A 25425-nucleotide genomic window follows, 5' to 3' on the forward strand; every position below is an offset into this window, starting at 1 on the left:
TCTTTCTCATTTTCATACTCTTTTTCATTCCCGTGCTCACACTATTTCTCTGTATGCCTTTTCAATATCCTACTCCCTTTAACTTTATTCTACTTAAGGACGTGGTACCACCACCTTTTCCAAACATTTATATATACTCAGAAATCTCGGAAAGTGTTTTTGCTGGCGTCATACAAGTTTAAACTCTCATAAGTATAAGTTATTGTTCTCCATAATTGGCTGCCTCGCTATTTAATATTAACTTAAAAACTTTACTATGGCCGCAAAGCTGTCACGCAATCTGCCAAAGCTACCAAGACTTCTTGAAAGCCCAATTATTTAAATGTGAATAATTTTCCAACTAAGAAAGGAAATATCTGAGACATGTTTATAAATTTTTATATACATACATACAACATACCTAGCACATGCAGAAATAAAAGCTCATATATTTTCGCTTTGGGTATTTTAATAAAATTAAAATGCTATTTTTTGGAGGTCAAGATAACCCCGACTATCTATACTCAGCTGAGCAGAGCTCACAGAGTATATTAATTTTGTTCGCATAACGGTAATCCGTAACGGCATAAACTAATCGAGATAGATATAGACTGCCATATATCAAAATCATCAGGATCGAAAAAAAATTTGATTGAGCCATGTCCGTCCGTCCGACCGTAAACACGATAACTTGAGTAAATTTTGAGGTATCTTTATGAAATTTGGTATGCAGGTTCCTGGAAACTCATCTCAGATTGGTATTTAAAATGCACGAAATCGGACCATAACCACGCCCACTTTTTCGATATCGAAAATTTCGAAAAAATGAAAAAGTGCGATAATTAATTACCAAAGATGGCTAAAGCGATGAAACTTGGCAGGCGAGTTGTCCTTATGAAGCATTTTAGAAAATTAGTAAAATTTTGGACAACGGGCGTGGCACCGCCCACTTTTAAAAGAAGGTAATTTCAAAGTTTAGCAAGCTGTAATTTGGCAGTCGATGAAGATATAATGATAAAATTTGGCAGAAACGTTACTCCTATTACTATATGTGTGCTAACTAAAAATTAGCAAAATCGGAATACGAACACGTCCACTTTTTAAAAAAAATTTTTTTAAAAGCGAATTTAACATCTTTACAGTATATAAGTACATTATGTCAACATTCTATTCCAGTAACGATATGGTGCAAAAAAAATACAAACATAAAAGAAAATTTCAAAATTGGCGTGGCTCCGCCCTTTTTCATTTAGTTTGTCTAGAATACTTTTAATGCCATAAGTCGAACAAAAATTTACCAATCCTTGTGAAATTTGGTAGGGGCATAGACTCTATGACGATAACTGTTTTCCATGAAAATGGGCGAAATCGGTTGAAGCCACGCCCAGTTTCTATACACAGTCGACCGTCTGTCCTTCCGCTCGGCCTTTAACACGATAACTTGTGCAAAAATCGATATGTCTCTACTAAACTTAGTTCACATACTTGTCTGAACTCACCTTATCTTGCTATTAAAAATGGCCGAAATCCGACTACGACCAAGCCCACTTTTTCGATATCGAAAATTAGGAAAAATTTAAAAAATGGCATAATTCTATACCAAAAAGGAATAAAGGGATGAAACATGGTAATTGGATTGGTTTAATGACGCAAAACATAACATTGGAAAAAAACTGTAAAATGGTTGTGACACCTACCATATTAAGTAGAAGAAAATGAAAAAGTTCTGCAGGGCGAAATCAAAAGCACTTGGAATCTTGGCAGGACCAGTATCGTCGTATTACATATATAAATTAATTAGCGGTACCCGACAGATGATGTTCTCGGTCACCCTGGTCCACATTTTGGTCGATATCTCGAAAACGCGTTCACATATACAACTCTCGCTCCCTTTAAAAACCCTCATTAGTACCTTTAATTTGATACCCATATCGTACAAACAAATTCTAGAGTCACCCCTGGCCCACCCTTATGACGATATCTCGAAATGGGGTCCACCTATAGAACTAAGGCCCACGCCCTTTTAAAATACTCCTTAACACCTTTCATTTGATACCCATATCGTACAAACACATTCTAGAGTCACCTCTGGTCCACCTTTATTGTGATATCTCTAAAAGGCGTCCACCTTTAGAACTAAGGCCCACTCCATTTTAAAATACTTATTAACACCATTCATTTGATACCCATATCGTACAACACATTCTAGAGTCACCCCTGGTCCACCTTTATGGCGATATCTCGAAAAGGCGTCCACCTATAGAAGTATGGCCCACTCCCTTTTAAAATACTCTTTAAAACTTTCCATTTGATACCCATTTCATACAAACACATTCCAGGTTTATCCTAGGTTCATTTTCCTACATGGTGATTTTCCCTTATTTAGTCTTCAAAGCTCTCAGCTGAGTATGTAATGTTCGGTTGCACCTGAACTAAGTCTTCCTTACTTGTTTTGTTATAACTTTTACCCCCTAACTGAATTGAACCGGAATGAAATTTGAAAGTCTAAAATAATAATTTTACTTGCAAAAAAGTCTTTTCAGCCAATCCTTCAAATGTGTATTGATTGTGAGTGAGATATCTCAAAAATTAAGAGATAAATATACCCAATAAATACTGAAGTAAGATAAAGATTAGATGGATAGAGGACGACTTTAGAAACACTATAGAAACAAAGCATTCTCAAAGAAAATAGGACCTAATTATCAAATCGAGAAAAATTATAGTTCCTTAATCGAACTGTAATGTATTTCTCTAATGGTTCCAAATGTGTATTGAATTGGCAATAGTCTCCCAATCAACTCGAGTTCTAGTACAGTTTTCCAACAATTTCGTTGAGTGTAGATTAGACTAGCTTTCTAATGTGCCTACATAAAGATTCTCTAACGTTAGAGACTGTGTTTGCTGAGTATATATGGCTAAATGGATTTAGCTCTTCACTTTTTTCATTTGCGTATGGTTATTGGTTGGTCTTCCTCTTTTTCTTCTTATACTTACAACAGCCACAACATGTTTATGATCATGGTTAGGGTTATGGTTATGGTGACGGCTGTGGTGGTGGTTATGATTATGGTTAGGGTAACGACTTGTGGTTATGGTTATGGTTTTAACGCTTATGATTATGGTTACCATTCTGCTTATTAGATATGGTGGTTTGGTTATGGTTTTGGCTATTGTTATGTACATGGTTATGGTTATGATAATGCCTATTGTAACGGTTATGATTATGGTTACGATTATGGTTACGATTATGGTTTTGTTTATGGTTATGGAATACAACATTCTCTTTTCATATGGGTTTACACCATGTTTGCACTGATAGTCTCAGATTTTCCGACCCAGCTAGCTTTAAAATTAGAATAGCCACGAGAAAACAGCAGTATCTTTTCAAGATACATATATGAACTTGGGTTCAGCAAAGGAGAACTATATAAGCTTCGTAATACCATAACACTTCAACATAATCCATAATGTCTCTTACTACTTAGTTATATTTATATCTGCATACTCTACATAGAAGCTGGTAATATTTGTACTTCAACTACTCAATCACCCACAAAGTCAAGCACTTCAGCAACTTCATAACTCAATACAAATATCATATGATCCGGTGTAGCCTTGAGCAAAATAATATTGCGTAATTGTTTGTACATAACTTTGCCTTTAAATGCAAATGTATTTCGAAAAACCAAATCCTGTTTATGACAAAATGAAGTGAAATTAGTTATACGAATAGTTATATATATGCTGTATATATGTTTGTGTGTATGTAAGTTCAAATTTGTAAACAAGTCACATAGTTTAACAAAGTTCATGATGATATGTGCATTCGAGCATTAGAACCTACGCAAAGACACGAATACACAAGTAAAGATTGATAGAACACCCACCCACGTAAGTAAGGAATGCTCTCAGGCTACTGATTAAATACAACCTAAAACTGCTACGTATGGTGATTTGATGTGGGCGCATGCAATGAGGGTCAAGTATAATGAATTGAGCTGGCTGCCATTGTTGACATCGAAAGATTTGCAATAGTCACCAATCTTAACGAAAATTATGATAGATGTCAGAACTCAGAGTCTCGATGTTATGTTGGGGCCGCTAAAAGGCTTTCTTCACAAGTTTTTTTAAAAGAGAAGAATAAATTACCGAACTTAGCGAAGAGTTAAGAAATTTGCAGAACAGCTGCCCTTTCACCTAGATGAATCTAAACTTAAAATTATGCTAGATAATCGTAGTCAAAATAAGGTACTCCAGACCAACCTCGATCCCAACACAGTCGAATTAACCGCCATTTTATTAATTAGCTAGGTGTTAAATGCACTGACCATAGAAGCACTGTATAGCATTTCTGGCGTAGATCTCTGCGCTATCTCTATAGTCATACGACCGACTCATAGCCATTTCCAAGGGAACGTAATAGCAAATGAAAAGAGCTTTCTTCTCGAACTCAGCATGTCCTGCATCGAGGTTCTGACGGTAGAATAGGTGGGGTAACATAAAATCAACAGGCCAAAGGTCAATTGACGTTATGACCTCTTCAAATGGCTTTAAGAACAATTGGTCTTACGTATTCCGAATATTCTCTAAGCTTTAAGTTGAATTAGTTATTCTTATTTCAGAGAGGGCCTCATTGGGCCAGATTTTCAACCGACTTTTCACTTGACTGGGACTGGGAATATAGTAAACGGCGCGCTGTATCCGATAATTTGAAATACAAAAAAAAAATTCTCTTTTGACTCGACTGATATAATTCGTATGTAGCGAATTCTTTACTCGCAAAAAGATATCATGGCCGATAGAATAAAAGCTAACGCTAAATCCTCTTTTGACCGCAATCCCCTACTACGCCCCTGTCTTTAAAACACATAATACTTATACATATGAACTTTAGTCTATATACATTTTCCTTATTCAAATAAAACAAATTTTCCATACCCACGCGCTTCAAAGTTGCTCATCACAAATTGCGCCCAACTCCATTGTCTATCTGCTACGGCTGCCACTGCGACTAGAAGAGTTGCGACGTTTGAGTATTGGCAGCAGTCCAGATGCACTTGAATCTGATGATTGTTGTTTAATTTTATTTTTGGTGAATGCCAATTGTTATCTGTTTGTGTGTCCTTTCGCCGAAGAGCAATATTTGCAAAGTATCACCTTCTTGAATGTTTTACGAAAAAGTTCATTGAAAATGGTATAAAATATAGGATTGACCATAGACGAAGCATAACCCAACCACGTAACTACATCAAATACCCAATGCGCTATATGATTTTCACAATCACCACATATCGTAGGCATAAGGTTGAGCACAAAAAAGGGTGACCATAAAATGACGAAAGTAAAAAATACAACACCCAATACTTTGGTGGCTTTCTGTTCAAGTTTAATGTTACGTCCGTGACGTGATGAATCGCGCGATATCACGCTTGAATTACGTGAATGATGTGATGTCGTTTGATTGCGTTGCAACAAACATGGTGAGGAATGTGGTGTACGCAAACGTGGACGCAATTTATTTAATTCATCAATATTTCCCGTGCTATCCCCCCGCCCTGCAGCATGATGAGAGTTCATGTTATTGTGACTGCGTAGTGTGGCAGAATGTCGCAGTGGTGTGGCTGATGACGAAGATGTAAGTACAGTTCCAATTTTGGTTGGTGTGAGCAAAAGTGTAGTACGCGCGCTACCAAAGCTTGAACCACGTCTGCGATGATTGCTTGAATCCCATGTTACAACAGAAGCAGTTTTTGATATGCTAAGCTTACGTCGTCCAGGGCATGGTGTGCCTGTTGGTGCGGGTGCGCTCAAATAACAGCCTGTACTACTACTGCCCTCACTCGAGTGTACGGTAAGCGAACTGCCTTTGTTATTATTGTTCATATAGGATGCTGAGTTGGGACTTAAACGTGATATCGTCGCTGTGCCGCTGGCATTGGTGGTGACTAAAATGCTACTTAACTCCTCGTCGGGTGGCTTGAGTAAATTGTCAATTTCCATTTCATTTGTCACTTTAAAGGTGGTCGATATAATTTTCACCTCTGCTGGCTTAACACAATTTTTTAGCGGTCGATCGCCAAAGTATGGACATGTACACACAGGTGGTAGCTGCAAATAGTCGGCATCCATATGTTTCTCCCCTTTTATGTGTTGACCCTGCATCCTGCTGCTTTGCTCCACTTCCGAGTCTGAGTGTCCTTTGGATGGTGATGTGCTCAGGTTTGTGTTACTTGTTGTCTGATTAGATTGGCAGGCAAGGTAGAGCAAAGCATTTTTGGGCAAGCTATTGAAACGGTTGCGCTTATGCAGCGGTGGTGTGTCGATACACAACTCTTGGCCGCCTTGTATGGCCATTGAATAACGCCGGCGATTTTTGCAATGCACATTCGAACGCTGCGGAATGTAGGATGGCGAGAGGGATCTGGAAATAAAAAAGAAAAAAATTTGCTACAGCGAGCGGACTTTGTATTAGCTTAGTGTAGAAAACTTGCACTATTTTGACAAAAATGCACGGCTATTTAAAGATATGAAAATAGCACAACTAACAAAAGCCCAAAGGCTCCGCTGCCGAGTTAATGTTGTACAAATGAGTAACGAAATTGGACGCACAGGAATTTAGCATAGACCTCTACAAGTTGGAGAGACATAGGTGGATATATGGGCGATTCGACTAGCACCCGCCTGTAGAACATTAGAAGGCCTTGTAGTAGCAGCCTAAGGTGCGTCACCGTCCACCCAATAGCTTTGACGAGGAGGTTTTTTTTGATATTTATGAGGCGAGTACCTAAAGCCTAACGTTCGTTATGTGAAGGTCGATAGTTTTGGCGTTGAAAACTCTACACTTATACGTTGGAAGATCGCTTAAATATGATAGCTTGTTTTGTGGGTGCAGCTTTCACAGCGCATTTTACAGTCACTTCCGGCTCTACAAGATTCGCTGATGATCATAAGATGATGATAAGCCTTCCTAGCAAAACGGTAGCTTAGAAACTTGAACGCTGATGCTTGATCCTGGGATCCAAGTAGCTAGACGACACTCTGTGACTGTAACAAAACTCAAAACTCAAAGTTTAGATCCAAAATTTCAAAGTCAACGTACAAAATTATTTTAAATTTTCTGAGACTAGCAAAATGCATAAGGTTAAAGAAAAAACTCAAAATTAAATGGTCAAAGTAGAGCTGTCATTGGTCAGAGCCCAAAGGTCTAACACCAAATTTAAAAGCTTTGAGTTCAAAGCTTAAAGGTCCAACTCAAAGCGCAAATCGTAGTGCTGAAATCTCAAAGGCAATAGATCAAGCTTCAAAGGTCAAAATTAAATGGCCAAAGCATATTGGCAATCATAATCTTCTGTGATTTACACCAAGCTGAAAGCGCAAAGTTATAGCTTAAAGTCCAAAGCTTAAAGGTCAAAGTAGAAAGCTCATTATGATTTTCTAGCTAACCCACAGCTCAAAGTTAAAGCTAAAAGCTCGAAGCTAAAAAGCCACAACATAAAGAACAAACCCCAATGGTCTGAATTTAAATCTTAAAGCTGAAAGCTTAAAGGTCAAACTCAAAGCAGAAATGTTAGTGCGCAAAGCTTTATGATCAAAACTCTAAAGGCCATACTGAAAGCTTGTAACTAAAATATCGAAGCTCAAGTTAATGACTCAAAGTTTCAAACTAAAAGCTCAAAGTTCAAAGCTTAAAGCACACAAGTCATGTTTTAAAGTTCAAAATTCAAATGTCAAAGTGTCAGGCTTAAATGTCAGAGTTCCAAACTCAAAGGTCGAAATTCAAAGTTCAAAGCTCAAAGCTTAAAGCTCAAAAACCAAACGCTAACGCTCAAAATTCAAAGTGAAAGGTTAAGACGCCAAGCTCCAAGTCAAAGGTTAAATCTAAACGCGTGAATGTGAAGGCGAAAATATCAAATCTAAAAAAGCCAATACAAAGTGTCAAAAGTCAAAGATATGGAAGTAGTGTCCTGACCTACCATTCCAAATTCCAAAAGCAGTTCACTTCAAACTGGAAAAATAGCTTAGTCTAAATCTCCTCGGAGTTATATTGCACCAAGTTACAGTTACTTAAATTTTGAAAAAGCAAAAGTAGGTGATAACTTATTTCATTTTATACCAAATATCAAATATGTATCGCATATTGAGAAAACCAAAACTGAAATACCCAAGATGAAAGGCAGACCTCAGCCAAAAGCTTTGACAAAAGTAAACCTGTATACAATTATTGTTATTGTTGTAAAATAAATTGATTCTGTCGACTAAGTATTTCCTAGAAACATACACATTTTACAATTCGTCTGCTCGAAACTTCACAAAAACTTTCAATGCGTTACACGAGCAAGAAGCAGATATTATTTGCCAACATAACTGAAAAATTCTTAGTTGAAGTTGCTCGGGGATAAATTCTCTGAGCTAACTAAATATATTTCTACATTTTCTTACATTATTTCATTAGGGTGGATGAATTCGGATTCTACCTGAAATTCAATAAAAAAGTCTCATAGGAAAGAAACTATATCACATCATTCGAACAAACGTTTTAAGCTGGTCCCAACAGTTCGAAAACAACCCCGAGGTGTCTCAATAATGTAAGGCTAAAGAGGAAAACACTAGCAGATGGGATGGCTACGACAGTTAAACTAGTCAAGCTAACATAAATTGTTTTAGGCATTCCTGTAGGGGACTTCCCAACACACTTGCGGCTGCAAGGCTTCACAAATCAGTGTTCAAAGTATTTCCAGCATAGCTCAGCAACAAAAGGCCAGGACCTGTTGCCATTATCGAGCAATCACCGTCGTAGGTTACTTCTTCGGGTGCAGAAAACAGCTTCTGTATATAAAATTACACAAAATCTGCATCCCTTATTATAACTTTTTGGTTTTGGTGCTACTCCCTTAACTGGACTGATGCTTGACGACTGCACAGATAACTTGAAATAAGAAAGCAGGACGGCTTCAAGTGTCCTGGCTATTGACGACAGGGGAGAATTACCGGATGATATGAATCTCTTGCTACCTCCCCCCTTGTCAAGGTTTCTAAATATCAGCATAGCCATTTCGCACGGGCCTACTGCCTGCTTTATATGGCTTAGTTGTATGGCTTATTTAACCTCTTTGGGGTGATAGAAATAGGAGACGTGCTAAGTTTACGTCTATGTACGCTTCTTTTGGCCTACTGCTTGAATTTGTCAACTAAACAATACATCAGTATTGCCAGCAGAAAGAGATCGCGTATTTCTTTGCATCCGATTGCACTTTATCACCAATGGTGACGGATATTTTTTAACTGCGCTTAGTTGAATTTAGGAAGAGTTTTTGTGTTGATAATAGCTTACCAACATCGGTAAAGAGATTGCAGTTCTTTAGATGCTTCTCCCATTCTGCAGTTGACAAGTCCTGCATTAACGCTGGTGATATCTGTCCAGTTATGACAATTTCCTACCACACGTACGTCCCCATTTATCGGGTAGGACGTCCTGTCATCTACTGCTTTCGACAACATCTCACACCTGCTGTCAGTTTACAGGTCAAAACCTCACAGATAATGGTGGGAACTGCACGCCACTAACTTTTTAACCTCTACTCTTTGGCGATGGCGAGTACCGAAGAAGATTTAACGGATAGCTGTACAAACTATACGCAGACAAAGTCCAGCGAATTAAAACGCAGTGGCTGCGCTGGCTAGGCCATGTTATGCGAATGAAAGATGACGCTCCGGCGAAGAAATAGTTTCTATTGGTACCCGCCTATGGAAGCAGTGGCGGAGGGCGGCCCCAATCCGCTGGAAGGACCAGGTGGCAAACGATTTAAACTCCCTTGGTGTAATTAATTAGCGCCGGTTGACAGAGAGAAGGAGCGACTGGCGCGCATTGTTGGATGACCATAACCGTTTAAACGGTTAAGCGCCAATTAAGTAAGTAAATAACTTTTAACCCACCCTATTGTTCGTATACCTATCCTCACACAATGTAGTGAAATTCAAAAAATATTAATAAACTTCCGTTTATTTTCTTCATCTCATCTCTATAGCAACCGCAGCATACAATTGCTCGACTACATCATTATTTGGAAGACCATCGGTACTATTTTCTACCTTCACGTCCTTACTTGCAACATAGAGTATACACAACGTTGCATACATACCTACTTATATTTCGTTTTATTTTTTTTATACCTTTCATGAACATGAAATGGTATATTAACTTTGGTCCGATGTTTGTAACGTCGAGAAATATAGAAGATCGACTCACCATTAAGTATACCGAATTGATCAGGGCGACGAACTGAGTTGATATAGCCATGTCCGTCTGCTTTTCGTCCGTCTGTCCATCCGTATGTCCGTCCGCTTGTCTGTTTGAACGCAAACTAGTCCCTCAAATTTTGAGATATCTCAATAAAAATTGGCACACGGATGTATTTTAGTATTATATTAGACATTTGTCGGATCCGGTAGGATAGGACCACTATAACATATATCTCTCATACAACCGATCGTTCAGATAAGACGATTTTGGTCATTCCTGCCGCAATTTAGAAAGTATAAACGTGAAACTCGGTGATATATATTCTAATATATCATAGAAGATATCCTGAAAAAATCACTTTGATCGGAGCTATATATATAGTTATATCCCATACAACCGATCGTTCAGATAGAAAGATTTTTGGCCATTTCCCCCTTAATTTAGAAAATATAACGTGAAACTCGGTGATATATATTTTAATATATCATAGAAGATTTTCTGCAAAAATCACTTTGATCCGAGCTATATATAGTATATATCCCCTACAACCGATCGTTCAGATGGAAAGATTTTTGGCCATTTCTCCCTTAGTTTTCAATATAAAAACGTGAAACTTGGTGCTATATATTCTAACATATCATAGAAGATTTCATGTAAAAATCATTTCGATCGGAGCAATATATAATATATATCCCATACAACCGATCGTTCAGATGAGGGGTTTTTTTGCCATTTTTTATTTTATATTTATCTTAAAAATTGTTTAGGCATGTACATCTGTTCACTATATATTTCTTATCTTATACATCCGATTATTTGGAGACTACGAACGGGATAAGATTATTGTTCATTCCCATTCATGAAAGGTATGAAGTCTTCGGCATAGCCGAAGACAGGCCCGTCCTTACTTGTTTTTTTATATTTTCTAAATATAACTATTTGCATTTCTGCTGCAACTCCCTTGCGCAATATTATAGTTTTTATAAATTGCCATAGAATATAAGTAAATATGATATTCTCTTATCTAAAATGTGTCAGCCATATTGCATATGCCACAAGCTGATTTTACCTGAACTTAAGAACGGATGCAAAGGTGTATTAGTTTGCATTAGTATTTGCAAAATGTAGGAGATGTGTGTATGTGTGTGTGTATGGACGTCTTAGCTTAAGTTAATTTAAGTACTGATGAAATAGAACAAAATACATTGGTGTATTTTTTTTTGAAATTCCCCTTTGAAGTAAAGTCAACAGAGCTCGGCTCTTCATACTTCTGACTGCCTGGACATCTTCTTAGGCAAATTTATACATAAAAATATGAAGCTACAAATTCTTTACTTTTCTTATAAAAAGGCAAGAGAAGAATTTTAGATTGCAAAATAATTTCGTTTTATTTTCAACTTTTGGTTTGCTTTAGGGAAAGAAAAATGAGTGAAGCAAAATATACTGTCTGCACTACACCTTTTCCAGTTTAGTTTCAGTAAATTACAATTTAAGTCTATAAATTACTCTTCAAGTTCAGAATTTCCAATTTAAATTCAGAATTTTACAATTAAGCATATGGCGAAGAAAAAACCCTTTCCTCTCTTATCTCTCTTCCGTTGTGAGGCCATCCAGATATTTTAGCCATGTTTTTATACTCAGTTGAGCAGAGCTCACAGAGTATATTAAGTTTGATTGGATAACAGGTATAAAGGAATCGAGATAGATATAGACTGCCATATATCAAAATCATCAGGATCGAAAAAAAATTTGATTGAGCCATGTCCGTCCGTCCGTCCGTTAACACGATAACTTGAGTAAATTTTGAGGTATCTTGATAAAATTTGGTATGTAGGTTCCTGAGCACTCATCTCAGATCGCCATTTAAAACGAACAATATCCGACTATAACCACGCCCACTTTTTCGATATCGAAAATTTCGAAAAACCGAAAAAGTGCGTTAATTCATCACCAAAGACGAATAAAGCGATGAAACTTGGTAGGTGAGTTGAACTTATGACGCAGAATAGAAAATTAGTAAAATTTTGGAAAATGGGCGTGGCACCGCCCACTTTTAAAAGAAGGTAATTTAAAAGTTTGGCAAGCTGTAATTTGGCAGTCGTTGAAGATATCATGATGAAATTTGGCAGGAACGTTACTCCTATTACTATATGTATGCTTAATAAAACTTAGCAAAATCTGAGAACGACCACGCCCATTTAAAAAAATTTTTTTTTTAAAGTCAAATTTTAACAAAAAATTTTATATCTTTACAGTATATAAGGAAATTATGTCAATATTCAACTCCAGTAATGATATGGTGCAACAAAATGCAAAAATAAAAGAAAATTTCAAAATGGGCGTGGCTCCGCCCTTTTTCATTTAATTTGTCTAGGATAATTTTAATGCCATAAGTCGAACAAAAATTTACAAATCACGCGCACTTTTTCGATATCGAAAATTGCGAAAAACGAAAACAATGCCATAATTCTATACCAAATACGAAAAAAAGGATGAAACATGGTATTAGGATTAGTTTATTGACGCAAAATATAACTTTAGAAAAAAACTTTTTAAAATGGGTGTGACACCATATTAAGTAGAAGAAAATGAAAAAGTTCGGCAGGGCGAAATAAAAACCCTTGAAATCTTGGCAGGAATAATGTTCTTGGTATTATATATATAAATATATTAGCGGTATCCAACAGATGATGTTCTGGGTTACCCTGGTCCACATTTTGGTCAATATCTGGAAAACGCCTTCACATATACAACTACCACCACTCCCTTTTAAAACTCTCATTAATACCGTTAATTTGATATCGATATCGTACAAACACATTCTAGAGTCAGCCCTGGTCCACCTTTATGGCGATATCTCAAAAAGGCGTTCACCTATAGAACTAAGGCCCACTCCCTTTTAAAATGCTCATTAACCCCTTTCATTTGATACCCGTAACGTACAAACAAATTCTAGGGTCACCCCTAGTCCACCTTTATGCCAATATCTCGAAAAGGCGACCACCTATAAAACTAAGGCCCACTCCCTTCTAAAATGTTCAGTAACCCCTTTAATTTGATACCCATATCGTACAAACAAATTTTAGAGTCAACCCTGATCCACCTTTATGGCCATATCCCTAAATGGCGTCCACATATAGAACTATGGCGCACTCCCTCTTAAAATACTCTTTAATACCTTTCATTTGATACACATGTCATACAAACAACAGGGTTACCCTCGGTTCATTTTCCTACATGGTGATTTTTCCTTATTTTGTCTCCATAGCTCTCAACTGAGTATGTAATGTTCGGTTACACCCGAACTTAACCTTCCTTACTTGTTTTACACGTATATAGGTCTGCGTTTGCGGCTAAAAAAACGCTTATCCTCACTTAGATAATGTTTAGGATAACTAGCTACAGAACATGTTGGACCGAAAAGCGGGGACACATAACTTTGATGGCCATAGTGTATAGCCTATAGCTGAATCGGATGAGGTGAATAGTGGACACACACCATTTGTAGAGGTAATATATAGACACATATTTTAGTTGCATCTGAGTATAATAAAAAAAAAAAAATAAATGTAAGGTGCGATAACCTCCGAAGAAATCTAAGGCCGAGCTTCTATTCCAATTTGCGTCGTGCTCCTCCTGATTTTACCTACAAATTGGCCGGACGGGACCTACATGTTTTATGCTGACTCCGAACGGCATCTGCAAGGCAGATGAGTTTTCACTGAGAGCTTTTTATGGCAGAAATACACTCGGAGCGCTTGCCGGTCACTGCCGAGGGGCGACCCCGCTTAGAAAAATTTTCTTCTAACTGATAAACCTTATTTCTAAAATTTTGATGTTGATTTGCCCGGTAGTGGAACCCAGGGCATACGGAGTGATAGGCGGAGCACGCAACCATCACACCACGGTGCTCGCCATCTGTGTATAATGCGTATTGAAATTTGAGAATACTAATTTTCTGCGCAGCAATTTCAGAAGTGTAGATAAAGTTTAATGATTAGCAGTCCATATAAATTTAAGCCTATATGTATATAGATGTAAAAAAACACAGGTATTCTTAGGGTCACAACCGTTCATCTGCTTTGAGTATGACAGCAATGATGACGAAGATATGACCACTTAAATAGTCAACGGATCGTCCGCACTCCCGCAGTTAACGTATAGGAACTGTGTGTATAGATCTGTGCACCATATGTCAAGAAAATCTCAACTTATCCGCTATCACCATCATTCATCATGAATTGGCGCTTAACCACCCACGCGATTTTGGCCATTTTGTAACAAATCACGCCTATTTTTCCACTCCCGTGGTAACTGAGTGCGGTTGCGGGCACCATGGAAAGTCAAATCTTCCTCCACTTACCTCTCGCAATTCGGTGGAGGTCTCTCCCCTCCACTGCTTCCAACTTGCGGTTTCGACTCAAGTACTTTCTTGGACGGAGCGTCCACATGCACTTGTTGGAAAGAGTTATACTCCATTTGATTTCTATGTAGGCTCGGGATGTAAACACCTTAAAGAAAACTTGGGGTACAGTATACCCAGGCAACCATTTTCGAAACATTGTCAACGAAGCATCAACACTTCCGCAACATATATGTAAGTATTACATATGTACATATGTATGTTATACGAATTGGAATAACTTTTGAAAAATAACACCCTACTTATAAATTTCTGAACTTAAACTGAAAAAGGTGTAGAAGATTCGATCCGACCTTGACAACAGCTATGATACGGCTGCACAAATGATCAGGGATTCAGCTCCCGTAATGTTGTTGTCTTAGCTTCTATTCATCAGCTTTTTATTAATTTCTGATCGGCTTGCTATTGAAGGGCTACAGATGTCTCATTGATTTTGTAATTAAGTTTTATCGGTAACTGGTTTATAGCACATCGATGAGATGTCGATAACAAATCGCCTATAACAAATTGGCAACACCACGATAACAAATCAATAACTAGAATCGAAAACTTTTAATAACAAATCAATAAATACTCGATGACTGTTTAATAAAAAATCGATTAATTTTCGATGAAAAATATATACATTTCCGATAATACGCCGAAAATAGTAAATAAAACATTTTTTCCTTCCACTAAAGAAAAAAAAACAACTAAAAGAAACTAATCGCGATGACGTTGTCCGAAGATAGATAGACAAGTCTCTCTTCTACCCACTTTCGTTGTTGAGCGAAGGGTTGCATTCGAAAAGCTCTAGCAACCACAAATGTCGGGGTTATTTCTGAAACATTTTCAGACTATTTGGAATTGTTGGAAGGATAGTGTCCTCTGTAACTCTGTATGATTGTCGCTGTATGATTTCGGGATGGTTTCCGGACCATATTTGAATTATCTTTGGAGCACTTCGGCATCATTTTGAAGCTATTTCGGAATGGTTTCGTAAACTTTTAGGGTTAGTTAAGGAAATATTTTCATTCGAGACTATTTCAGGTTAATTTGGGCACCGTTTGGGAAGGAGTGCGGAATGGCTTACGAAATCATTTCGTGACTGGATGGTTTTAGGAATAATGTGGAAAAAATTTCACGACACATTTTCGAACGATTTGGGTTCTTTTTGGAACTGACTTTTTCGAGACAACTTATATATTTTGTTATTGTTGCAAGGATGATAGAGAACTGTCCTTGCATGGCTGACTCTGTATGATTTTGCATGGTTCTTGAACTTTGTCCCGACTATCTGTGGAGCACTTCCGAATTATTTTGAAGCTATTTCGGAAGGTTTTCGAAAACTTTTAGGGTTGATATATAGTTCCATTTGGACTACTCTAGGTTAATTTTCGGAGTGGTTAGGAATGTGTTCGGAAAAATTTTAGAAATAATTTTGTGACGGAATAGTTTAGTAATTGATTTGAAAAAAATTGTGGGACATATTTTCTTTCAAGAACACTTAGGGACTATTTCTTTCGGGATTGCTTTCAGGATTATATAGGCACTTGTAAATAAATAAATAAATAAAAGGCGCGATAACCTCCGGAGAGATTTAAGGCCGAGCTTCTCTTTCAATTTGCGTTGTGCTCCTATTTTTAATTTCTCCTACAAATTGGCGGGACGAGACCTACTTGCTTTTTATGCCAACTTCGAACGGCATCTGCAAGGCAGATGAGTTTTCACTGAGAGCTTATCATGGCAGAAATACACTCGGAGTGCTTGCCAAACACTTGTTTCTCAAATTTTGTTGTTGCTTTGGCCGGGGCGTAAACCCAGGATATTTGGTGTGGTAGGCGGAGCAAGCTACCATCACACCACGGCGGCCACCGCGGACTTACTCCGAATAACTTTGGGATTAGCTTCAGAATTATTTCGCGACTAAAGGAATGACTTCTGGAGCTATTCCGGAACCTGTCAGGATGATATAGAAATTGGTATAGGGACTATTTCTTGAGTGCTTTTGAGACTATTTTAGGAGTATGTCGGAAACGAATGATTTCAACATTATCTTTTGATTGTTTTTTATCATTTGAAGATTGCTTAGAGTTAGTCACCGTGAATAATTAACTACAATTACGGCAGCGTTTTTGAGCCATGCATTGTTTAAGGATAGTTCTTCAAATTGTAACAACTTTTTGGTATGCTGGCCATGTAGGAAAACTAAAAAATAAATAAATGTAAGGCGCGATAACCTCCGAAGAGATCTAAGGCCGAGCTTCTCTTCCAATTTGCGTCGTGCACCTCTTAATTTTCCCTACAAATTGGCCGGACGGGACCTACATGATTTTATGCCGACTCCGAACGGCATCTGCAAGGCAGATGAGTTTTCACTGAGAGCTTTTCATGGCAGAAATACACCCGGAGCGTTTGCCAAACACTGCCGAGGGGCGACCCCGCTTAGAAAAATTTTCTTCTAATTGAAAAACCTTATTTCTAAAATTTTTGATGTTGCTTTGCCCGAGGTTTGAACCCAGGGCATTCGGTGTGGTAGGCGGAGCACGCTACCATCACACCACGGTGGCCGCCCATGTAGGAAAACTGGGCAACAAAATTTTATGTTTTTTTTTTTTCGCGAAAAGGGGGTGGTGGTAAGACCTAGTTGATCATAATGCTAAAAATTCGCTGAATTGAAGTTACAGAAATTACAAGCTGATAACTGAAAATTTTTACATTGAGCTGAAGTAATATAACTCTTCATATTCAGGAGTTGAAAAACCACAACCCAGAAGAGGCATTGAAGTTTTCTATGCTCATGCCCAAATCACTAAAATAAACAACATAAAAGAAAAAAAAACCCTTTTCAATTGCTATCCAAGTGTCCGGTTACAAATAAGTTGAAGTAGATAGAAAGTAATGTCGTAGGCATTATCAAAGTATGGACAAAAAAGGGATAGGTTAAAATTATAGTCGCATAGCTTATGTCTGCTATATATGTATGAATGGCTGTAAAAGGTTAAAAAATTCCAAGCCAAAAGAACAAACTCTCAATTATTACAAAATCTTTGAAATTAACTTTCTTGAACACTCGCAAAGCCAATTCACCTTAACTGAACGCCTTTATCTTGTAGCGCAATGTTACTCATACGCCATGTCATACCAATAATGAAATTACCTTTTCTAAATAAAATACTCTAACATTGCCTTGCGTATTCATTCATCTAATGAACCCTTTTTAAATTTATACTGATCTCGTTTAAACACCCCCTCAAAATACAGTTACCCATATATACATATATAATCCATTGCTTTTTTTTTATTTGTTTACCTTTTACGTCCTCTACGTGCGCTGCGTCTTAAACTTTGTGAACGTAATATTAATGTGCTGTCCACTGCTACTGAAGCTAACGCCGCTGCTGGTATTTGATGATGTTCTCCGACTATTTGTTGTTGTTGATGTTGGCGTTGCTGTTGACGCTGCTGTTGATTGGATTGCTTGTTTGCCACATAATGCTGTGGACTGTTGCCGATGAAATGATTTAATGATGAAAATTCTGATTTGGTTGGCGAGCAGGTCGTCGATGAGGATGCTACAGATTCTAAGCCACGTGATAGTTTTAACATTTCGGCACCGAATTGCTGAAGTGCTGTCATTGTAGTTGATCTTGGTTCTGGCGCGCAACTACAAATAAATGAAAGAGATGAAGTGAAAATTCGAAAAGCTAAAAATATTAAGTTGAAGCAGCAAAAGTGAACATCATATACCCAATGGTGTGTCTATATACAAAGGAAACAGTACGACTCGGTGTATGAAAGGCAAATGTGAAATACAGGAAGTTTTTGCAAATCGTAAGAGTTTGAGTGTTTTATAAAACTTACTTCGAGTCCACCATCCACAGCTCATGAGTATCCAATGTGGAGAGTTCCGTGTCGGTAGAGTTGATTGACTGCGCCTGGGCAGTTGTTGTAAAGTTGGGTCTAAGAATCTGACGCCAGGTGCGGCGGCGTTCTGTAAGTAAGAAAGTAAGTAAAAACGCTAAATCAGTGAGAGATGTAAAATATTAATGCATATTGAAGGATAATAAAAAATATTTATTTAAGAGCATGCATTCACTTTGGTGAGGGACAATAAATCTGAATGCCTTTATGAAATTTTTGGTAATATAAAGTGGTAACTGTGAATGTGACTGATTGTGATTGTGCAAATGATCACCGCTCCATACAAAATCTGGCCCTTAGATAAACATATTTTTTAATGAACGAAAATTATTTTATTCTTCCTGAAGGAAATACTGAAAAAAGGAATGAGTTATCGGTTTGTTATCGACGAGTTATTGGCGTGGTATCCATTCTTTTTGGAAAGTTTTTCGGTTATGGAAAAGTTAGCGTTTATTTAACGAAATGTTATTGGTATGTTATCAAAAAGTTATCGATTTTTTACCGGCCTAAATGTTATCAAAATGTTATAGATTTGTTTTCAGAGAGTTCTCGAATTGTGATTGAAGTGCCAAAAATTTGTTAGCGGCGTGTTATCGAATTGTCATCGACGGTTTGATATACTGACGTAAGTTCAACATAAATTAGATGCCCCATCTGTTTAAATCATAGATAGCAAACCGATGAGAACCCAATAATATGTTGACGACTCGGCGATAACTGTAATCACAAAAATAACAAACTCTAAACCAGTGGTCGACGCGCCATAGCTCAACTGAGCCAGCTTTGCTTCACACATATATTTACTCTCCATCGTGCAGTCTTTAGCGAGACAGCAACGAATAAACCCTGCGTACGGCTGTTGCTAAGATTCCCTGTGAGAAATGTAATCATGGGGAAACGCAACTGTTAGAAAGCCTTTACGTAAATAATTCTTGCTCTCATCATGCTTAAGTGAATTTTTACATTTTTTGATTCATTAAACGTAATCAACATACTTTTTTTAAATTGTTTTAACAAAAGTTGTAGCAGTTTCATTCTGGACTTACTTTTTTTTGAGCCAATAAAAAATTTTATTTCTGCCCTGCAAAAAATGACTACAGAATATTTTAAGTAGCTTAGCAATATAGTGAAAATAATTGACATGAGTCAATCTTTATGTTTTTTTCATAAGTCAGCTAACTCTCGAGGCAAATGGAACTTAATGAATTAATGGCCTTGAGAATATTTTACGCTATTTCTGAATCTAAAATCAAATTTTACAAAAAAGGTTGATAAAGCTATAAATGCACGTTGGTTAGGTTAGGTTGAACTGGCCGGTGCATGAGGGCCTCACATAGACTGATTGAGTCCGTAGTGTTATCAGAAGTTTGTTTTAACGACCAAACTGAAAACCCCTATTAAAAACCTATGTTATAAAATAACTCCGTCCTCTGGGCAAATACTAGAAGCTTCCTAGGACTTAAGCCACTTACTGCTTCTAAATCTGACAGCTGTATCACTCCTAATAGCTGGAGTCTTAACCTGGAAAGTGCAGAGCACGAGCACAGAACGTGCTCGATCGTTTCCTCCTCCAACCCGCACTTCCTACATCTGCTATTACTGACCAAGCCTAATTTAAAGGCATGTGACGCCAGAAGGTAGCGTCCAGTCAGAATACCCGTCATGAGTCGACAATCCTCTCTTTTTAATGATAAAAGCAACTTTGTTAGTCTAAGGTTGTAAGACCTACATATAATCTTCGACACTTTACAGCCCCGCGTTTGAACCCACGCCTTTCCCGCTTGGTCGATCATGTCCATCTCTCGCCTTCGCCTAATCTCGCCCAGTCTAATTGGGATTCTTACGGAGCAAGTTTCAAGGGATGCGCTCTTTTTAGCTAGTTCGTCCGCTATTTCATTCCATCTATTCCCATATGCCCTTGGAACCCAATATAGATGTATGCTTCTCTCTGTCCCGATTCTCTCCAGAGACTGCTTACACTCTAACATGCATTGAGATTCTGTGCTATGCGAGATCATTGCCTTAATTGCTGCTTGACTGTCACTATAAAAGTTAACACGGTTGCAGCTTAAGCTATTCTCTTCCAGGGTTTCTACTGCTTTGGTTACGGCTAATATTTCCGCTTGGAAAACGCTACAGTAATCCAGCAGCCTGTAGGATCTGCTTATTTCCGGATCAGCACATTATACCGCAGACCCTACTCCTTCCACTACTTTGAAACCATCTGTGTACACATGTATCGCCTCATCCGCCATTTGCGCACCCTTGCGCCAACCGTCCACCTCTATTGTGGCCTTAAGATCTTGTTACCACGCTTTTAACTTTAATTTCCTGCTGGGATGCCCATTCTCTCGCTCTGACTAATAAACACACATCTAAATTTTTGCCGACCATTGCTCTAAATATAACGATATGAGTAATCTTACCCGAAACCATAACAAGAGCCATAAACCTTTCTCTTTATCTTCCTCTTTCTTTTTCCTTTCCCTTTCTCTTCCTATTTCCCTTTCTATTTACCTCTCACTTTCACTTTTACTTCCCATTTCCTTTTCACTTTCACTTTCCCTCTCTATTTCCCTTCCCCTTTCCCCATCGTTTTCTCAATACCTAAGTCTTTCGCTTAAATGTCTAATTGTGATCGTATAAACTCAACAATGCAATTACACGTAAGTCGCCCTACTAACCCTGCCGTGAGCGACGATGTTGGCAAATCAGAAATTTCCTCCCGATAGTAGCAAAGAAAATACTGAAATAAATCCACTTAGACGCAACTCATGTAACACGTCTCTCTTAATCTGTTTGCTCCATTGGCAGTCATAAACGTAAGCAGTTCGTGTGCAAGACAAGTGGTTTGTGGCATTTTACTTGTATTTTGTTAATCACAAAGCCAATGTGTCTAATGGCTGGCAGCTTTCAACCTCCGTTTCTCTACATTTAACAGCTGGTAGCAACCAACAATCAACAACCAACAAGGCAACAGCGTTGGCACTGAAGCTTTAAGTGGATTTAACACGTCAACTAAGCTGCCTGGTTGGAAACTGACAATTTTGCTTGCCTATTTGTAAATGGTGGCAAAAGTCTGTGCATAAACTATAATAACATTTCTCCCGACAAGATGCAGTACGCTGAGAGAAAATGTGTATGAAAGTTAGTGGTGAGTATGTATAGTGGCAAAGTTGTTTTAAAGAAGTCATATAATGTTTACCCTCATGTACGGCATAAAAAGGCGTAGGTTGTTAGCTTTCGATATGAAATCGATAAGTTTTTGCAACAAATCGATACATTTTCTATGAATAACTAAAAACTTTTCAATAACATATTGTGACGAATATTAACATCACTATGCTGTTAGTAAATAATCAAAACACAAATACAGTAAGCAGCCAAACTTATGTACACGCACACACATAACTAGCAGCTCGAAGTGAAGAGATATTTCACACACACATATGTAGTCATCAGCCGAAGTTGTTACTCACCCATACACACGATAACTAACCAATTATGCGATACAACAGTTCTAGGCGCTTGCTGAGGAATGACTAATCAGTTTGATTTAAACACGCGTTTGTGAAGTACGTGATATCGAATTATAATTGTACCACTACCAAAATAAACTAAATAAAGACTATATTGCAATACTGAATATTGGAGTTATTTATTCGACAGTTCAACGATACGAACTTTAGAAGAAGGTGCAAAATAATCGGAATTCCCCAGAATTCGTTACAATATCAATCACTATTTTATACCAAATCGATAACTTTTGGATATCAAATTAAATCAATCAATTTTCGATATCAAACTGACAAGTTTTCGATATTAACTCGATTAGTTTTTCAAATCGATAACTTTTCGATATTTAACTGATAACTTTTCAATAGTAAATCCATAACTTTTCCGTCACCTTTCCGTAACAAACCGATAAATAGTCAACACAAATCGGTAAATCTTTTACAACCATTGCTGTCGATAGAAAATTTAAAACACGTCTATGGCAAATCGATAACTCGTCGATAACATATCCAAAACAATGAAATAACTTGTCGATTAGAAATAGATAGCACGCCCATAACCCGTCTATTACAAATTATTTGATTACCAATTGATAACACGACTTGCCTTGCTTAAATTTGCTGTATGATATCGTTCATATCAACTACGTTTAGTTTACATCTCAGATTGAAGAAATCCTTCAAAGTCTTCAATATAGTTAAAAGTTTAATAAATTATTACCCATAATTTGTTTGAGTGCAGCTAATACAAGCGTTTATGTAGGTATGCGAGACTAGTCATTTTGTGAGCTTTGAAACTTTTCCTATTTTTAATTTAGCCACTGACTTTATCCTATCTGTACTCTTACTGTCACCTTTGACAATATAAACATATATATTATGTTTAGACATAAGCCCGGCTAGTTTTACCTACAATTCTGAGATACATACATCCTGATACTCCATCATAGGCCTCTAGAAAGTGTTGCATGATAATTTGATAAGATTTGCGAAACGTGTCTTTTTAAGGATCTTAGAAAATCGACATTTACACAAAAAATGAATCCCAATATTTCTGATATATAAATTCCATATATTTGTCATATGCATTGCCATAGCATAATGAGCAGTGGTTAGCTTTAGACATTCGATTGAGTGGTAGCAGAAGCCCACTTGAACTTCATGGCTGTCCGTTGTGATGCTTTATTTAGCATGCTGCTGATGTATGAAGCATTTCGAAATAAAGTAGACACGTCTTACTTGGACTCATATTGGACAGAGATCTGTTGAAACAATTTAGAAACACCACCTACCGTCCATTTCTTGCTGGAGGGATTCTTATAACCTACAAGAGGTATCTGCCCAGCGTTTGTTAATTTCACTTCATGTTCATCTGTATAGCAGCAGACCAAAGCTAGCCAGGATGCTTATCGTGCTATTTTACGTAATGAATAGCCGGTAAAGGTCCATCAAAATCGACAAAACTCCATGAAAGCTTGGGGAAGTGTCCTTCTCGCTATACGAAGAAGAAGAAAAAAGTGACCAGGAGAACTGCCAGTTCCAAAAAGTCCTCTTTGGACGATTGAATTGTACCCATGCAATCAAAAAGATCCACGTAACACTCGTCCGTGATGCCACTTTGGCTAGAGGTGCAGTTCATCCCATCCAGAGTATCTTTATTCGCGACAGTTCTCGCTTTTGCCGTTGGCCCCACTACAGCTATACTAGTGAATCGTGGACTTCCTACTTTATCAGTAAAACGCAGCAGTAGCCTCGAATCATTTACACCGTATATAATAAGATAGCCTAGCAGAATATTGTGGGTGAGTGTCTATGAATTGACCTCTTGCTAGGAGGCTACATAGTCTGGGTAGGCTATCACTCGGTAGCCATAGGCTTCCACCCCCATCAGAAGCTCGTTTACTATCTCAGCATAGAGGAAAGAACACAAAACATCCTTGTGACGTGCTTCTACTCACGTTTTTACTATTTTGGCTTTTACCCACTTCGCTAAGATAGTTCTATTGGACCAGATTCTTTTTTCTGAATTCTACCAGAGCCATTTCGATGGCTTGCTAAATACCTATTTGATTAAAGAGGCACACGATATTCGACTGTACGATTTTAAACTCGAATGGCTTTGAGGCGGCCTAATTGACGACAAATATCGTTACATTGGTATTTGAGACCATACTCACCTGGTGCAGTCTGGAATAGACCTCCACCTTGAAGACACTACATACGTCAGGAAGTTGATACGTCTTATTTACCTACATACACTTTGACTGCTGTCCAGCTCCATGCACCTACCACTGTCTAGACCTTCCTCCCTTTCCTCCCTCGAAAAATATCTTATGTTCTACACCTGGCGGTCAATGACTACGGTGATATATTAAGTCAGTTGGGACTCTTTTATTCGGCCACCATGCCATCTAACATTGTCGCATGCCCTTATTTTATTGATTTCCTCATGATGAATTATTTTAGTCTTAGATGTCATTTCGCAGTAAATCGCTGCACGAACAGATGTGCCTCTCTACGGCGAAGAATTACGTTTAATCCCTTCTGAGATGTGCTGCTAACTGCACCTAGTATATCGAGCCATGCTAGCCTTTACATCTACCAAACCGTCCGTTGATTGCTCTTTTTATCTAACGCTTTTTACTAAACAAAAGCTCCATACGTTAGTAACGATGCAATAACTTTATTGTCCAAGCTCCTGAGTAAGAGGAGTTCAGTAATACCAGCGGGTAAGGAGCATAGAATATTCCCGCGGTAAACATGCCAGTCATAAGAGGCAACTCCAATTTACAAAGCCCACAAGGTTCGAGGTATAAAAAAAGGACGTGTGGCACTCGGGGACTGCCGCGGTAAAGCTATTGCATATTATCAACTTATGCAATTATAATATTTATGCAACATTTTGTTTTCTTTGATGTTAATTCAAGTTTTGTCTTTGATATTAATTCAAGTTTACCTTTTTAAGCGTGGTGACCGATAAGAAAACCAATTTTTTACTTTTATTGAATAAATGAGAAGTTAAAATTTATCTTTCACTTTAACTTTAACTATAACTTTATTTTTAAATTTAACTTTAACTTTCACTTTAACTTTAACATTCACTTTAACTGTAACTTTAACTTTACCTATAACTTTAACCTTAACTTTAACTTTAACTTTAACTTTGACTTTAACTTTCATTTTAACTTTAACTTTAACTTTCTTTTTAACTTTAACTTTTGCTTTAACTTTAACATTCATTTTAACTTTAACTTTAACTTTAACTTCTCCTTTAACTTTAACTTTAACTTTATTTTTAACTTTAACTTTCGCTTTAACCCTAACATTCTTTTAACTTTAACTTTAACTTTTTAACTTTAACT

At 37.5% G+C, this 25425-nt stretch overlaps 1 protein-coding gene across 1 annotated transcript in view; it reads right to left on the reverse strand.

Moving 5' to 3' along the window:
• Nucleotides 1-25425, reverse strand: part of 5-HT2B (5-hydroxytryptamine receptor 2B) — a 414032-nt gene that overhangs the window by 6879 nt on the left and 381728 nt on the right. Inside the window, exons 5-7 of the mRNA XM_067781839.1 lie at nucleotides 18489-18618; nucleotides 17938-18291; nucleotides 4921-6403 (exon numbers count right to left, since the gene is read on the reverse strand). Coding sequence (XP_067637940.1) covers nucleotides 5089-6403; nucleotides 17938-18291; nucleotides 18489-18618 — 1799 coding nt within the window. The 3' untranslated portion in view covers nucleotides 4921-5088. The remainder of the gene's footprint in view (nucleotides 1-4920; nucleotides 6404-17937; nucleotides 18292-18488; nucleotides 18619-25425) is intronic.

This window comes from Eurosta solidaginis, chromosome 1 (genome assembly GCF_040869045.1).
Source record: "Eurosta solidaginis isolate ZX-2024a chromosome 1, ASM4086904v1, whole genome shotgun sequence".
In the NCBI taxonomy this organism is placed as follows: domain Eukaryota; kingdom Metazoa; phylum Arthropoda; class Insecta; order Diptera; family Tephritidae; genus Eurosta; species Eurosta solidaginis.